At 41.8% G+C, this 17,132-nt stretch overlaps 1 protein-coding gene across 2 annotated transcripts; it reads left to right on the top strand.

The window, feature by feature from the left end:
• Positions 1 to 3,965: 3,965 nt before the first annotated feature.
• LOC117268159 (somatostatin receptor type 5-like) lies at positions 3,966 to 16,847 on the top strand. 2 transcript variants are annotated; one of them, XM_033644367.2, is made up of 4 exons: positions 3,966 to 4,717; positions 7,135 to 7,844; positions 7,957 to 8,367; positions 12,023 to 16,847. In XM_033644367.2, exons 2-4 carry the CDS (start codon positions 7,158 to 7,160, stop codon positions 12,104 to 12,106), a joined length of 1,182 nt encoding a protein of 393 aa, XP_033500258.1. In that variant the 5' UTR covers positions 3,966 to 4,717; positions 7,135 to 7,157; the 3' UTR covers positions 12,107 to 16,847. The 2 variants fall into 2 exon arrangements, with proteins under 2 accessions (XP_033500258.1, XP_033500255.1); XM_033644364.2 differs by having other exon boundaries at positions 3,967 to 4,717; positions 12,020 to 16,847.
• The last annotated feature ends 285 nt before the right edge of the window (positions 16,848 to 17,132 follow it).

Genomic DNA, 17,132 nt, shown 5'->3' with positions numbered 1-17,132 from the left:
TCCTTTAAAGTGACATGAATTATTTGTTTATTTGCAGGGTCACATGGATCATTTAGTTACTGCTAGTCTTTGTTATAAAATATTCTGTTTAAATATTTTCATTTTTTTGGATATGCAGTAGGACTGTCCCTCTAAATTTAGTCTCCCTGCCCTTCTGCTTATTGTAGACAGCCTTTTTGGCACTGAGTATACTTTGTGTGTTTTTTGTACGTACCAATGGTCCTTTGCACATGTTGTGTGCTGGCTGTCTTGTAATAGTTTTTATGTACACTCTACTTGACAACCCTTTTATGATGTTTTAAACTTTGTTGTTGCTACTCCTGCCTGTCTCTTCTTTTGGTCGTATTCTGAACGGCTGGTCACAGGACCCTTTGATGTTGTTATTTATACATTTCTGCATCAATGTCTTGTTATTCATTGTTGTTGAAATCTGACAGTCACACGTGTATAAATTTTGTATTTGTATTCATTATTCTGACGATTGCTGTGATTCACACACAGTCATACAATTGTCATTTATACAAACTTTCTGTTCTCAGCATAGGCTGATTGATTTGTCACATGATCCAGTCACATGAGCTTTTCACACATTCCTAATATGATTTAAACACCTGGTTGTAATTTGACTAGCTCATATCCTGATGAAGACTCGTTGAGTCGAAACGCGTTGATATCCCTGTGCTTAATAAAGGATTTTTAATATTACCCTGGAGTGCCTTGGACTTTTCAGCTTGGACTGCATTTTAACACTTTTTGAAACATTTAGTTTACAATCAGGACAGTCCTTCTGTTTTTATTGCATAAAGTAGCAAGTACTCTGATTTGATGATACAGAGCACTGGGCCTGCACTACAGTCTACTGTAGAAGCAGGTTGAGGGTTTCTGGAGCAACTTCACCTTCCTTCAAGGTGCATGGAGAAGGGAGATAAATCAAAGGCGGTGAAACTCGTGGTGGATCAAGCGAGGAAGCCTGTGCAACCCACCTTGATCGGTTGCATCTCAGCTTTCCAGCCTCTAGTCACCGCTTCACTTAGGAGGTCAGTGTGACACAATCTCTTGCCAGCTCAGTGGCCTAGCAGTAGAGTGTCTGCCCTGAGACTGGGAGGTCAGGGGTTCGATCGGCCGGGTCATACCAAAGATTATAAAAATGTCACCCATTGCCTCCCTGCTTGGCACTCAGCATCAGGGGGGTTACATCACCACATGATTCCCGAGCGTGGCACCGCTGCTGCTCACCGCTCCCTCAAGGGATGGGTCAAATGCGGAGAACAAATTTCACACACTCAGTCAGTGTGTGACAATCAGTGGGACTTTAACTTTAACTCTTGCATTCAAAGGCCTCCTCCATGGCATCTCTCCCAAGGGACAGTTATTTCCATGAGGAAAGCACGCTGACATGACCAGAGGGCCAGGTCTGGTCGTAAGTTGGCTGCTGCACTCACGGGTGGAACTATGAGATGCTGGTCCAAGTCAGCGCACATTTCCAAGTTCTGGCTCCATGTAGCAGGCTTGAATCATGAGGCAAGAAGCTTGCTACTTCTTTTTCTCCCTCCCGCACAAACACTGCAGACCGTTGGAACTTCTCCTGGGGTTTGAGAGGCATGATGTTGGTGGTTACCCTCTTGGTCTCAAGCTCAGTACAGTATACAATATATTTTTCATGTAGAACTACCGTAAGTGATCGGCAATCACTTTTCTGTAATTCAAGTCTTACAACATGTCTACTGCAGCACGCAGCCTCCTGATAAACTAAAGCCACTACACTGACACTCATTACGCATGGCTCAGTAACCCTCCAACAGATAAAAAATACACAGTGAGAAGAAAAGTGAGTACAATCTGTTAAAAAATTATTAAAATAAATTGTGTCAGAGGCATTGCAAAGCAGCAGAGCAACTTTGTGTGTGTTTTTACAGTTCACATTACAAGTAATCAATGAAATCAATGCATCCTGTTGTTCAAACAATCCAGTTAATTAATTCAGTACCACTTAATACAACATATGCCTCTAAACCCTGCTTAGAGAACTGCATTACTACTTGGCAAAAGTCAGTATGCACACAGTGAAGCTGGCAGCAACCTCACGGTACAAAGAGGGAGTCTCTCTGGAGACACAAAAGTCTTTCTGCAACTGTTTCTACATATGCAGGGGTACAATCCACACTCACGTCATCACTTAGTCCGACCAATGACGCAACTTCATCACTCGCTCACTCACTAACTCATGGGTGGATTTTTGCGTATTGGGCTGGCCTCACCTCTGGGGTCCAGCCAAAAATAAGGTGCAAAGGCAGGCAAGGGTCAAAACCAGAGTGGAAGTCCAGAACAGGCAAACAAAACCAACAAGGGGCAGGAAAGGCAATCCACATCCAGAGGTCAGGCAATAAGGTCCAAAACAGGAAGGTCAAGCAAACAAAAGGCTGGGAAGCTATAATGCACACAAGACTAGCTGGCAGAGGAACAATGAATCTTAGCTGGTGTCATGAGTGGCCGATGAGGGAATTAACTCTTTTTTATGCTTAGTTAGTGTACCCTTTTGTCCGGTTTAACATCTTTACAGTGCATTTGGTACGCTTTCTGTAATGCCAACAGTTTTTGTTGATCTCTTCAGTGAACAAGGTAACCGTTATACAGTTTGGACACCTGAAATTTTATGACTCTTGTCGTTTTAACCTTGAAAATGGGAGCTGGCATCGAGAAAACACAATATAAATGAGCCTTATCATTTTCCTGGCAGTCACTCCACACGGCTGTCCCCGCAGGGCAAGCCTCTATACACAGCTGTGAGACAGTGTTTACTTATATACTCAAAAGTCTCTGCACGTTTGGCCCGGTTAGGACCAGTCCGACAGGACCCGCAAAGTATTGGACGTCATCAACTTCACATTGTCCCTTCTTAACCCCCTTTGATGCTTCGGACTGACGGAAAACGCATGATTTGAGTACTGTAAACATGCACACAGACACACACACACATTTCGGCGCATGACTGCACACACCCCTCTCTGTACCTGATCCCTGGCCAAAAACACGAGACATGAGTGGCTCATTGTACCGCATGATTGGTTGCCACCCGCGCTAACATTGTTGGAGTACTGTACTATGGTACCTCAGGTACCACTACTGTGGCATAAGTTCAAAGTCCAATTGCAAGAGGGTGAGTGTCCATGCGCCGTCCAATAACGGCACGCGGTGGCCACCTGGCACTCAATATGCTGCTGCGGTGGTTTGTATCCAGTGACATGTCAGGTATTAGCTGAGCTATTGAGTATCTTTAAGCAGTGAAAGTTATTATTTATTTCTTTTTAATTGTAGGCTAGATTTGTTTATATGCTACAGTGATGTTGTTTTCCACAGAGCTCTACGGTGCGAGCAGTTTACTCGCATTTGCGACAAAAAATAGTTTTGCGCATGCAAAACAAATGATTTAGGAGCACGCTGTGCGAGTACAGATTTCAACCAGCAGAAGAAACTAAAGGCGAATGTGGGTTGAACGGGGGTCACAGGCGCAGTATTCCTGTCAAATACAGCGCAAGATAACGGCTTACCGGCGACGGAGAAGCTCCAGGTCCAATAATTTCCTCTTTGTTGATTTAATGACTGCCCAGTAGTACCTGAACAGCCGAGCGGTGGCAGCACACAGGTATGTGATGTGTCAGAAGAGAAACGAGCCGTTTACATTTCTCTCTTTGTGGCAGGTAACGGCCCGCAAACCTCACCGCACTTTAGGGACTGTTCATTACTTATGAAGGGACTGTCAGGGGAGGAGGGGGGCTGGTTGATTTTTACTTTTATTTATTTATTTTATTTTGATCCCCCCTATGTTCATCACTTATTGATGCTGTTTTTGAAGTATGAATAAGTCAATAAGTAATTTATTCCTTTGAAATATCATTGATGAATTAGGCCTATAGAAAAGTGTGTGTGTGTGTGTGTGTGTGTGGGGGAGGGGGGGGGGGTCTGTGTGTTGCGGCCTGTTCTTAACGCTGCAGTGATCTGATGACAACAACATGAAGCTAATGGCTTTAAAGTAGCAGCTTTCCCAGACAATTACCATCAAATCTCTCCCTCAACGCGCAATCTCATCCTCCCTCTACTGTTTTTCCATTTCAAGCTAATTTCTCTCCCTCTGTCTCAGATGCCTCAGGCACCATCAAGGTGATTTATTCCCCAGTTTGCACCTGGGCACTGCTCCATCCCTCTCTTTGTCTCACACACACAGTCGGAAAAAGTTAGTAGGCTATCACTTTATGATTGACTGGAAGCTCTGCAGGGGAGGAAAAGGAAAGGGGAGCTACACTCTGTGCTTTTGGAGCAACGACTGGTTTTGTGCTGTGAGGTGATTAACACCCATGGGTGGGACTTTAACATCCAAAGGCGGGGTGACGTTTTCCACATATATACCGGGAGTGCGTCGAGGCGCTACCTGTGAGAGACTCTTCATCAGCTTTGGGACGCATCCTCCACGTACACACAGTTTCCCTCAGACCTGACCTATAAGCAAAACCCTGGAGATAATGTTGGGTTTTGCGCCTCTGGGAAAGGACTTCTGACACAGAGAAAATGCCTCAAGATGAAAAGTCAAGTGAAAGAAAAAAGCGAGAGTTGATTTTGACCTCAGAATCACCGCACGTTTCCAAAACCGCATGAATTCCGCTGGAGACGCGCATCACGGCACCGGATAGCGGAGAGGATAAAGGCGCACAGGAGCGCACAGGTAGGATGAATCTCTCTTTGAATGTCACGGCATTTTAAAGAAAACAATAAGTGTGTGAAATTAAATGACATTTGAATTCATGAAATATTTTTATTTTAGTCATTTATGTCCTAACAAACGTGTGTCTGCGCCTTAAAGGTTTATTCGTCTAATTTAGATCTAATGTGCCAGCAGGCATCTCATGACTGTGGGCTACAGCTATTATAGTTTAGTAGACAAAAATATCAAGCCCCACGCAGCCTGAAGGGTACACAGGCTTCAAGTGTTTGTTTTCTCAACAACATGCTGCGGGCTGCGCGTCACTCCCGTGTTTTGGAGCGCGGTTCAGTGAATCTTCACGTCACACCATTTATTTGTGCAACACATTTTCACAGCCTCAGGTTGCAACGTCTGACAAGTGACTGTTATAAGGTTATTATTATTTTAGTTCACCTACAAGGCACCAGGTGGGGACAAATATGGAGATGCACCCTCTCAATGGCTGCATGGATTTAATTATTATGGTGCAAGTTGGCCAATTGCTTTAATTTTAGGCTATTTATTAATGCATTTAAAAAAAAATTCATGTCTATAATATACTGTCAACATTGAGATCCCATACAAAACATGATATTTTTGATATTTTATTTTTTATTTTATTATAGACCTAAGTGCAGAATGCATAAAATGATTACTCTTCAATTAATAGACGATTCATTGTTTTGCAGTTTACATGAAAAAATATTAAGATGTCCATAAATCTATCAACATTCAGTTTCACTATAATCACTCAAGTATACCTTTAAACACAAATTTAAGTGCTTTACTTGAGTATTTCCATTGTATGCTACATTATACTCCACCACATTTCAGAGCAAAATATTGTAATTTTTACTTTAGATATAGCTCATTTGCACATTTAGATTATTAATTCAAGGTAAAAATCAACTAATAAATTAAGATAAATTGTCATAGATGAAGCAGCCCCACTGTTCATGAAGTAATTACAATAAGCTCCACCTTTAGCTGCAACATTAAAGTGATGTACACATAAAGCATCAATAATAATAATTCAGTATATACAGTATGGACCATTCTGCTTAATAAGTATTTTTACATTTGGTACTTTGAGTATATACTTTTGTACTCTCACTTAATTAAGATTTGAAATGCAGGATTTTTTTATTTTTATTTATCTTAATCTAAATTCAGATTTAATTTAATTTAATTTAATTTAATTTGATTTAATTTTAAGTGAAACAGTGTATTTTTACTCTGTGGTATTACTATTTTTGCTCATGTAAAAGATCTGAATACTTTCTCCACCATTGATCACAGTGCACGGCAAAGTAACAAAAGTAACAAACGGGGAGATGTGAACAGCAGAGATGCAAATTCAGAGGAATTCAAGGCAGAGACATGTCGACTGGAGCTAAATGTTTTTTTCAGCTTGAGTTACAATTTGCTGTTAGACTGCATAAATGCACAAGAGCAAAATCACAGCAAACATCCATCCTCTCAGTCGTTTAAGTTTCTGTGTACTTAATCTCCTATTGAATCTTAATGCACAGTGAGATGGAAACTGAAGTCCATCACTCATGTTTCCAGTTCGGGAGACAAGAATTATTATCTACTGTGATCCAACTTTCATCTCACTGTGCATATAATTACATTTGTGCAATGGTAGAATATATTGCAGTGCTGTATTTTACAAAATCAATAACTTTTGCTGAATAGGTTTGGTCCAAAAACTCACTTTAACACTGTTAATATATATTTATCATTGTGGTACTGTAGCTCGTAAGGCTGTCGGCTGGTTGCCACCTGGCTGCAAGTTTTTGTTTCTGTCCCTCCATGATGGAGGGACAGAATCTAATCCAGCGGCATTGAAAGTACTTGAAACCTGCTTAACTAATGTCATCTTCTTCTAAAGTGCAACCCCCACTTAAGAGAAATGCCTCTCCTCTCCTGGCAAATATGGGCATCTTGCCCAGCAAGCCTCCCGTTTATGTGTTGTAAGGTGGAAAAGGTAGATATAGCATGAATTCTCTGAGCAGAAATTCAGTCTTAGAACAATCAAAATACTCAACTATGGTTTTTTTTAGCATGGCTTGTTGTTAAAGGTAAACTCTGGCGATTTTCAACCGGGTCTTTGTCATCCCGACATGGACGGTGTCTGGCTTCCCACCGTGCTGCCCAGAACTCCCTGTTCATTTGCCGGCAGACTTTGATGATACTTTTCAGATCACCTGGCAGACATTTGTCAGGGAAGGGAAGCACAGGGTAAAACCAAACACTGTTCGTATGCACACTGCACACACTGCGATGACGCAGAGCTGGTTTAAAATCAGCAAAGTTTTCTTCAAGTATCCCATGTAATGACTGTAAATGTGTCTTTCTTTTCTCACATGAGCCATCTCCTACTGTAATCCAAACAGACACCAGCACTCCCACCTTCAACATGGACGGCTACTACAACTGGACGCTGACATCTGAGAATGGCAGCATGTCCTCCTCCCAGCCCTACCCCAGGGACCACACCTATAACAATACCTCAGAGGCTGCTGCGCCAATGCCCTTCAGCACAGTCACCGCAGTCGTCTACACCATTGTCTTCATTGTGGGTCTTCTGGGAAACACGCTGGTCATATATGTGGTGGTTCGCTACACCAAGATGAAGACTGTAACCAACATGTACATCCTCAATTTAGCGTTGGCGGATGAACTCTACATCCTGGGAATTCCCTTCCTTGGCACCAACAGTGCACTTTCCTACTGGCCGTATGGGGACTTCTTCTGCAAGGTGTGCATGACTGCAGATTCCATGAGCCAGTTCTCCTCCACCTTTTGCCTGACGGTGATGAGCATCGATCGCTACCTGGCTGTGGTTCATCCTATTCGCAGCGCCAAATGGCGGAAGCCACAGGTGGCCAAGATTTTTAATTGCATGGTGTGGGTCGTGTCCTTTCTGATCGTGCTGCCGGTCACAATCTACTCACATGTACAGGAGGAGTTCAACACCTGCAACATAACCTGGCCTGAGCCACGGGAATTGTGGTCTATTGTCTTCATCCTCTACACATCCATCCTGGGCTTCTTTGGTCCTCTATTTGTCATCTGCCTCTGCTACCTGCTCATTGTCATTAAGGTAATGAAACAGATAGAATCAGCATCTAGCTTTTTATTGGTGTCTAAATGCTTTTTTTGTATGGCTTTGCTCTCATAGTCTCATAAAACCTTTTCAACCATCTCACTTTCAGGTGAGGTCAGCAGGTGCACGTGCAGGCCTGACTAAGCGACGCAAGTCGGAGCGTAAGGTGACGCGCATGGTGGTGATCATCGTGTTGGTGTTTGTGCTTTGTTGGATGCCCTTCTACACTACCAACATCGTCAACCTGTTTCATACCATTCCTGAGAACAACACCACCGCTGCTGTCTACTTCTTCCTGGTCATCCTCACCTACGTCAACTCCTGCGCCAACCCAGTCCTCTACGGGTTCCTCTCTGACAACTTCAAGCAGAGCTTCCAGAAGGTGCTCTGCTTCCACAAACCAAATGGCGTTGGCATGGCAGGCCAGGTGGGAGGTAGACAGACTTCACCCAAGGAAAACCACAATCCTGGTTTCTCACCCAGAAACCCAGCGCAGAATGGAAAACCGCAGAGCATTCAGGTATTGTGCAAAAAGTATTCATGTAATCCATGTGATTTCTGAACTAGGGATGTTAACAGTTAATCATTAATCAGTGTTAACATGCTAAAGGGGTTTTGTGGCTGAGAATGAAGTTACTTTCTTGGTGTGGCTACCTAGGAGGGAGATCAGAGGGTGGCCACTATGTACCACAGCAACACCATGCCATCCCCAGGGTGGCATTATTAGCAGTAATCACCAAATTAGCGGCACCATTAGCTAGCTCCCACCAGACCCTGGTGGTGTGCGGGTGCAGAGTGGATAAGGCTATTAGCTAACCAGCAGAGACTTGAGGTTGGGCTGTGGCCACTGTGTTTTCCCATGTTACCCTGGCTAGCCAGCTTTCTGTTAGCAAAACCAACAGAAAATAAAAATGAAAGCCAAGACATCACAAAACATTCAAATTTCACCACATCTAAATGGATAACACTTTGAAATGTGGCACTAAAGCTGAATAAATGGAGTGTGGGACTTTAAGGAAAGGCCTCTCATATTTTACTTAATTTTGTGTTTTTATTTTTATTTTTATTGTTAAAAATAAAAGTAAGCTAGTTGGTTGCTGGTTTATGGGTGTTAGGCTATCGTAAGCAGTAATAACCAAAACACATCCATATTCTAAATAAAGGCAAACATTCTTCTTTATTGCCACAGTCACGGTTGTATTTATACTCTTGGACTATACACAAACTAGATCTGCAGTGTACACATGCACAGCTGCCATCAACAGTCCCCACTGTCAAAGTGCTCAGTCTCCCTATGCATGACGGGATTTCGCATTCCTGGACCAATATTGCAGTCAACCAATCACAGCCCTCTGACATCATCAGCGTGCTGCTCCTGTGCTTCTTTCAAAATTCATAAATCCTCAGTAACACTGAATAAAAACCCTGTCAGCTACTGCAGGGTTAGCGAGTTAGCTTGCTAACTAGGTTGGCTATGGCTATGAGTAAACGTGCCAACAGACAAGAATATTAGCAAGCTAGTTTGCTAAGTAAGCATGCTATGCTAAGCTTGCCAATAGGCTAGAATATTGTTCACTAACAAAAGTAGGTATAATAGCATTTTTCGGTTGCAAATTTCTGTCCATAACACATTTTCCCTCCTTTTTGTTGAGCCTGGATAGATTTGGTTGGGTTTATCTAGGACCATCATCATCATCATGCTGATTTTGGATAATTTGTTCATGTCAACATCAACATAACAGTGGTGATCCTGGATCAACATCAGCAATTCTCTAGGATTTACATGACAATGATGGTGGCAATGATGTCCCTGGATCAAACTAATTATGCAGGATAAAGATGATGATGTTGGTTCTGGATTAACAAACAAATTATCCAGGGTCAACATGGCAGTGGTCCTGGATCAACTAGTCTCTATATACAGTCTGTAGGCAAACCCCGGAGATCTTGCCTCTGGAAGAAGAGCAGAAGAGCCCTGGTTTCTGGTTGTAGGCTGTTTGTAGTTTGCGTGATATTGACCAATCACGTTTGAGCCGGCTGCAGTTGTTGCCAGGTTAAACGCTCTGTGCGGTGAACTAACGAGGCGGAACATAATTGGCGTCACTGCAAACTCTGAATCCATCGCAATGTTTCCGCATATTTACTTATAAATGGAAGTCGGAAACGGAAATTTGCCTCCTCCGCCCAAATCAAACCGGAATGCCAAAAAATCGGGGGTCTGCCCCCAGAGGCTGTATCGCCGTCTGCCGGAAGTCAGACGCCGAATACAGCCGATGGGTTCCGAGAATGTGGATCAACATGAGTACTGTGATCTTGCAAAAAAAAATAGTATTGAATATGTTATTAAAAAGGAGGGAAAATGTGTCCTTTACGGGTCTTTGCAACTTTACAATAACATTATCCTTACTGTTAATGTGAGTGAACATTATTTTAGCCTACTGGCAATCTTACTTGTTAGCATGGCCTATAGTTAGCAAGCTAACTGGCTAATATTCTAGTGTCTATCGGCAAGTTTACTCGTTAGCATAGCCAACCTAATTAGCAAGCTCGCTAACCCTGCAGTAGCTTATAAGGTTTTGTTCAGTGTTACCGAGGATTTGTTTAATTGTACTAACTTCAATTTGGAAAACTAGCTCAGCTCTAAAGAAGCACAAAGGAATTTTGAAAGAAGCACAGGAGCAGCACACTGATGATGTCAGAGGGCTGTGATTGGTTGATTGCAATGTTGGTGGGATGTGATGTGGGATATTGATCCAGGCGCATGTCCTACTTGGCAAAAATCACCTTGTGCATTGTCTTCCTCTCCTCTGTGTGAAAATGTGACCTCCATAGATGAAGCCCAGAGAGAACTAAACTCCAGGTTATAACTCTCAACAATACATTTTTAGGACTTCCTTCATTCAAGGGAAATTTCAGTTTGTTTCAATCCATCTTCTATCGTTCTAAATTTGTTTCAAATGACTAGTGACATAAAAATAATAGTTAGCATGTTAGCCGTTAGCCTAGATACAGCCGGGGCGCATAGTAGCGTCAGACCTGTTAAAATGTAAGTGAACGGGCATACTTCAAGTGCAAAGTTAGTCCACTAAACAACACTTTTTTTTCTCCACAAAGACCGCCTCATATCGTTAGGATAAATGTCAGAGAACATATAGAAAATGACATGTAAACGTGTTGTCTTACCTTACCGGTGTGGTGCCATGTTTGTTTACCATTTAGCTCTGCTTTCCAAAGCGCGGCCGAAATATATCTCACAAGCTCTAGATAAAGCCCAGCTGGATACTACTCCAGGTGGAGGTGTCTCATCCTCAGTCACATCCAGACCTTGAAAATAAGGCTGCAACCGGTCCCATTCCTTGCAACAGAGGCATTCCTCTTCTGTGGGCACTGGGGCACAGCATTCACAGGTACACCACCAATCTCCAGAGCTACGCAGCCTTGCAGCAGCCATTCCTCCTCTCTCGTCCTCTACCTGTTGCGCCTCTCTCTCTCTCTCTCCTCCTCCATTCTTTAATTTCACAAAGCTCTTCGTCAGTGTATTCTGGCTCAAATAAATAAGGGCGGCCATCAAACTCTGCAAAATCAAATTCCTCCTCCACAAAGTCGAAGTCTGGCAAAAAGTCAGCCATTATTCTATAAATCTTTCATAAAATAAATGAATGAACTTTTCAGACTACTGTCCGGTTCTGCCTTCCAGCTGTTGCTGCTTGTTCAGGCATGCTATGAGATCGCTGCTTGTTCTTGCGATATTTCGGCCGCGCTTTGGAAAGCAGAGCTAGATGGTAAACAAACATGGCAGCACACCAGTAAGGTAAGACAACACGTTTACATGTCGTTTTCTATATGTTCTCTGACATTTATCCAAACAATATGAGGCGGTCTTTGTGGAAAAAAAGCTTGTTTAGTGGACTAACTTTGCACTTGAAGGTTGCCCGTGTCCCTAAGTTTTAACAGGTCTGACGCTACTATGCGCCCCGGCTGTATCTAGGCTAACGGCTAACATGCTAACTATTATTTCTATGTCACTAGTCACTTGAAACAAACTTAGGACGATAGGAGATGGGTTGAAATAAACCGAAATTTCCCTTTAACAACAAAAGCAACAGCTTATGTCGAAGTTTGTCATTGTGTCTTTACTGCATCCCTAATTTGTCTCTGTGATACTGTTTCAGCAGCCTATCCAGATGGAGGTTATTGAAGACCTTGACAATGAGCCTTTAACTTTGAAGACAGAGTTGAACGGCCAGGGATCAATATGAATTTTCAAGCAGACCCACCATGTAAATGAACGATACAACATGGGACTCCTGGACCTTTTCTTGAGTGGTATTTACTGTCTTTATTGCTGATCCTCCCACTCTGACTGGAACATTTGTGGAGAGGACCAGAGGAACAAAGTAGGAGAGAAAACGACAGACATCATATCATCACAAATCTCAGCATTTTTGTTCTTCTTTGTACTGTATCTAGGTTGGCTGCATTGTACAAAGCATTAGTTTATGTCAAGATGAAAGATCTCAGTACAAAACAGTTATGACACTTTTAAGTGCTGTAAATTCTCAAAATGATTTACTTTAACTACAGAGAAAACTAGACTTTTATTTTCAGGCAGACTTATAGTTGATCATATTCTAATAAGAAACCTTGTTTTCTGATCTGTTTCATTTGTTGATGATACTTCTTGCTATTAATTCAAACCCAACGCTTCTCTGTTATCTTGATAAATTCAGTAAAATGTACATTTCACAGCACTAACATACATCCATGCAGGAAAGTGTTGACAGTGGGATTCAAGGATACAATACAGGATTGCACAATAACTGTCGTACAAGCTAGCTTCACACGAATGACTAGAACTAATCAATAAGTGAGGACAGTATTTCTGTTCAACCTGGTCTTAATCCGAAGTCGTTAAAAACTGGTGCTTGGGCACTGACTTACGCTGTCAGACACTGGGAAAAAAAGCCGTCCTTTCACGTCAGCATACTACCACCAGTCGCCATTTTTGGCTAGTGGCGATCTGTGGCATTGAAACGTGACGGGACAACAACAAAGGTTAAGGGGGCAAAAAGTCTGACTTCCGCTGGGGTGAGCGGTGGTCTAACAACCACAGACTTTCCAACCCCACTCCAATATCATCAAAATCCGGCGCTTGGGCATTGACTTGCGGCGTCAGACACTGATGAAAAAAGCCGTCCTTTTACGTCAGCATGATACGTGGCCAGCTGGTAGTTTAAGGGCGCTCAGCTGCGTCTGGGGGAAACGTGGCGGGACAAGAACGAAAGTTACAGTGGCAAAAGTGCATGTAGGGCAGGTGGGAGAGGTTCTGGATGGGTCCAACAAACACAGATTTTCACCCGGGAGAGCGCCACTTGGGTCCCGTAAGATTATAAAGCCAAACCCTGTTCTTTTTGCCTAAACCTAACCATGTGCGTTTGTTGTTCAATGAAAGAAAAAAACACCAATTTGTGTTGTTGTACTGACGTAGTGTTTATTTTGAAAGAGACTGTATGTAAACTGTAAATTTCCTGTGAAAACGGAAGTGTATTTTGAAAGACAATGCATGTAACAGGCAGAACTTGACATGAAGTCCCAGAATGTCAACAACCAACATGCCCAGGGTATCTTTCACATCATATCTTGACATGGAAAGTCCATGACCAAACGTCGATATGTGATGAGGTTGAAGTGAGAATGTGTTGTTCTGTTAGAGCAATAGTTCAACATTTTTTGAAATACGTTCTGGCGGATAAATCAATGAAAAGAATGATACCACTCTCTGTCTGTTAAATAGTCTATAAAGCTACAGCCAGCAGCGGGTTAGCTTAACTTAATATTAGCTGCTTGTACACACATTTTTTAAACTTCAGGACAGAGGCAAGCTAGCTGTTTCCCTGTTTCCAGTCTTTATGCTAAGCTAAGCTAACCGGGTCACTGGCAGTAGCCATATATTAATAACACAATTCAATGAAAAGATATTCTCCAAGGCTCTGTTTTTGCCTCCCTAAGTTGATTATCCATTTATCCCTTGTTACATGCTAAAAGTGTCAAAGAAATAGAAATGTATGTACATAAATATATCCAGTCAAATATGAGTCTAGCTCACATATAAAATATACTCTATAATACATCACATTATCTAAGCTAAAAACGCTTTAACGCCCATTTAACTGACAGACATGAGAGTGGCATTGATCTTCTTATCTAACTTCTAGCTAGAAAGCAAATCAGTGCTTTTCCTTACTTTAAAAAAGAGAAACTAGAACTGGAAATGTATGTTCTGCTAAATTTAGAAGTCATTTTAGCACAGGTAATTTCACACTGCTCAACATTTTTATCACTAAGCCTTCATGATGCGTCGGGGTTCTCTCTTTAATTTGAAAATGTACAGTATTTATTTGTTTTCACTAGAGTGAGCCCCTTTCTGTTGGTTAACTGTAAAGCTTGTTGAAATATTGTTGATGGTCATGACAGTTGTATTTCTATGGGCTTGTTAGTTTTGGCTTTTTGTAACATTTTGACTTTGATGTTACAAAGCTGTGAAAAATGCTTCTTAGTAGCTCAGCCCAGCCCAGCCCTCTTCTCTCTCACGTTTCTAAAACAACATCTGCTGCAGTGGGTGCCATGGTGAAGTAAAGTCATTGTTTAGCTGCTGCACCATGAGCTTTGACATTTGATGCCAACATTTAGGATGTCGTTAGACACTGTTGCATCTCCATACTTGTAACTTGATGTTAACGATGTTTATGGTCAGGTTTGAGCTTATTTAAAAGAACTACTCAGTAAGATGGACCTGTGGAAACATGAATACCTTACAGGAGGCATTTGTTATGTGTAGCCTATTAGAAACACTGTGAATTTTAAAATAATAGGTTTTTTTAAATATGGAGTCTTGTGTCACATGACATAACAAAAAGTCTAACGTAATCATTTTGTCAAAGACGCCATCATGAATAATAATGAATAGACAAGTCTGTTTTGCATGTTGCATTAATGCTAAGTCCAGTCACCAGAAGAAAGTGTTGGTATTGTACTTTTCTCCAAACCATGGATATGTTACATTAGTAGGTTTCACATGTAACATATCAACGTTTCAGTGTGACACAGTGTATCAGCTGACTCTGTTATCGGGAAGTTGCAGGGACAGTGGATAGCTCAGCACCAAGACCAGCTGGCTGCCAAGCTGCAGCAACCAGTGTTTCCAGGAGCTTTTGGGCAGCCAAACATGGGTATTTCTGCAACCCATCCCTACTTTTCCAGCAGCATTTGTGCAACCAAACATGGGTTTTTAGCAACGTGCCACTGCCTTTCCAGGGGTATGAAGCTACCAAATATGGGTATTTTTAATGACCGGTTGCTGCTTTTCCAGCAGCTTTTATGCCGCTGAATGGATTGTTCTTAGCAACCCATGGCTGCTTTTCCAGCTACTTTTGTGCCACCAAATATGGTGTTATTTAGTAAACCATGACCGCTTCTCTAGCAGCTTTTGTGTCACCAATTATGGGAATTTTTTTAGTGACGCTTCGCCACTTTTCCAGCTCTTGTGCCATCAAACGTAAATGTTTTTAGTGGCTTTTGTGCCGCTTAATGTGGTGTTTTTAGTGACCAATACTGGTTTTCCAGTGACTCTTGTGCCATCAAACATGGGTTTTTTTTAGCCACCCATCACTGCTCTTCCTGAGGCTTTTGTGCTACCAAATATGGTGTTTTATAGTAACCCATCACTGCTTTTTTGGCAGTTGTGTGTATGCAGCAAATGTGGGTGTTTCTTAAGCAACCCATCACTGCTTTTCCAGTGGCTTTTGTGATGCTAACATGGGTATTTATTAGCGACCTGTGCTGCTTTTTCAGCCCCCTTTGTGTCGCCAAATGGGGTGTATTTAGAGATCCTTTGCTCCTTTTCCATCTGCTTTTGTGCCGTCAAACTAGATTATTTATTCCTGATCCTCTGCCGCTTTTCCAGCTGATCTTATGTCGTCAAATGTGGGTGTTTTATTGGCAACTCATCACCACTTTTTCAGCAGCTGTGTGAGTGCAGCAAATGTGGGTGTTTTTTAAGTAACTCATCACCGCTTTTCCAGTGGCTTTTGTGCCGCTGAACATGGGTGTTTTCTAGTGACCCCCTGCCGCTTTTCCAGCCGCTCTTGTGCTGCAGAACATCAATGTTTTACAAAAGCTTGTTGCTGCTTTTTCTGCACCTTGTGTGCTACTAGACATGGGTATTTTAGGCCAAAACCTGACCTTTTCCTAATCATAATCAAGTGTTTTTTGTGCCTTAACATAACCAAACATTAACCACAGTGTTGTTAGAAATGTTTCAACGTATCCTCTGTATAATAACATACTTTCTAACATATGTGTCATTTGTGAAATGTAAAATGCCAACATTTTTTTCTGGCGATTGGGTTGCAATGCTACACATTACAAAGTAAGGCTGCTGACATGAGCCTGCATGAAACAAAGCTCTTCTATTGTACCTCCATCCCATGAACAGACAGTTAATGTTGAATGTCACTGTGATTTATCAATATTATAGCAGGTTTATTTGTCAGACTAATGCACTTTATGGTTATTTCCAGTCTGGACAGAACAGTGGCAGCTTTACGCTTGAATGTTAATGTCTCTCAGCATAAACCACTTTAGTTTCATTTTTTGGAATTGTCTGTAAATGAAGTTAAAGTAGTTTCAATGCAAAAGCAGTAAACATGAAGAAGTACTATCTTTCTTTCCCCAGGGCAGGTCATTGGAACAGACTTGGGTGTATTATGTGGTAGAACTTTAGAACAATGGCTTGCCACAAAAATAAATATACACGTAAAAATCTGATGCCAGCAAAATGAAGGGAGGCAGTTAAAAGTTGTCCTGTGAGCTGACTTTTTATTTGTTGTTAATGGTGGCGGGCTATTGAATCTTGAATCTGAATTGTTTTGTTTTTCTCAGATTAATGATCCAGCAACCGTTTTATTGTTTCTTTAATAAATGCAACCATATCAAAACACAGTGTGGAGTTCAAACTGTTTAAAGGAGAGATTTGGATTGTTCTGAAGTCTATCTTAACGTTGAAAGAGTTAATGGTCACTGCAATCTTTATCAGTCCCCATACTGGTTGTGAAGTGATCCTTTGCAAATGAAACTACACTGTAAAAGACAGGAGACAAAATCCACAGTCCTCATTCTCAAGTTAAATAAAAACATATAACACAAATGAGCTGTTCTGCGTACACCAGAAATACCTTATTTTAAACACCAACATTTAAACTTCAGAGGACACACAGAATACAGCGC

This window comes from Epinephelus lanceolatus, chromosome 18, assembly GCF_041903045.1.
Source record: "Epinephelus lanceolatus isolate andai-2023 chromosome 18, ASM4190304v1, whole genome shotgun sequence".
Lineage (NCBI taxonomy): Eukaryota > Metazoa > Chordata > Actinopteri > Perciformes > Serranidae > Epinephelus > Epinephelus lanceolatus.
This window is presented reverse-complemented; position numbering and strand designations above follow the sequence as displayed.

Bases quoted from the DNA above. Each gene is read 5' to 3' on its own strand.
- LOC117268159 (XM_033644364.2), top strand. From the start codon at position 7,158: ATGGACGGCTACTACAACTGGACGCTGACATCTGAGAATGGCAGCATG. The intron at 7,845-7,956 runs GTAATGAAACAG...TCTCACTTTCAG, and splicing joins ACCTGCTCATTGTCATTAAG to GTGAGGTCAGCAGGTGCACG. The intron at 8,368-12,019 runs GTATTGTGCAAA...ATACTGTTTCAG, and splicing joins GAAAACCGCAGAGCATTCAG to CAGCCTATCCAGATGGAGGT.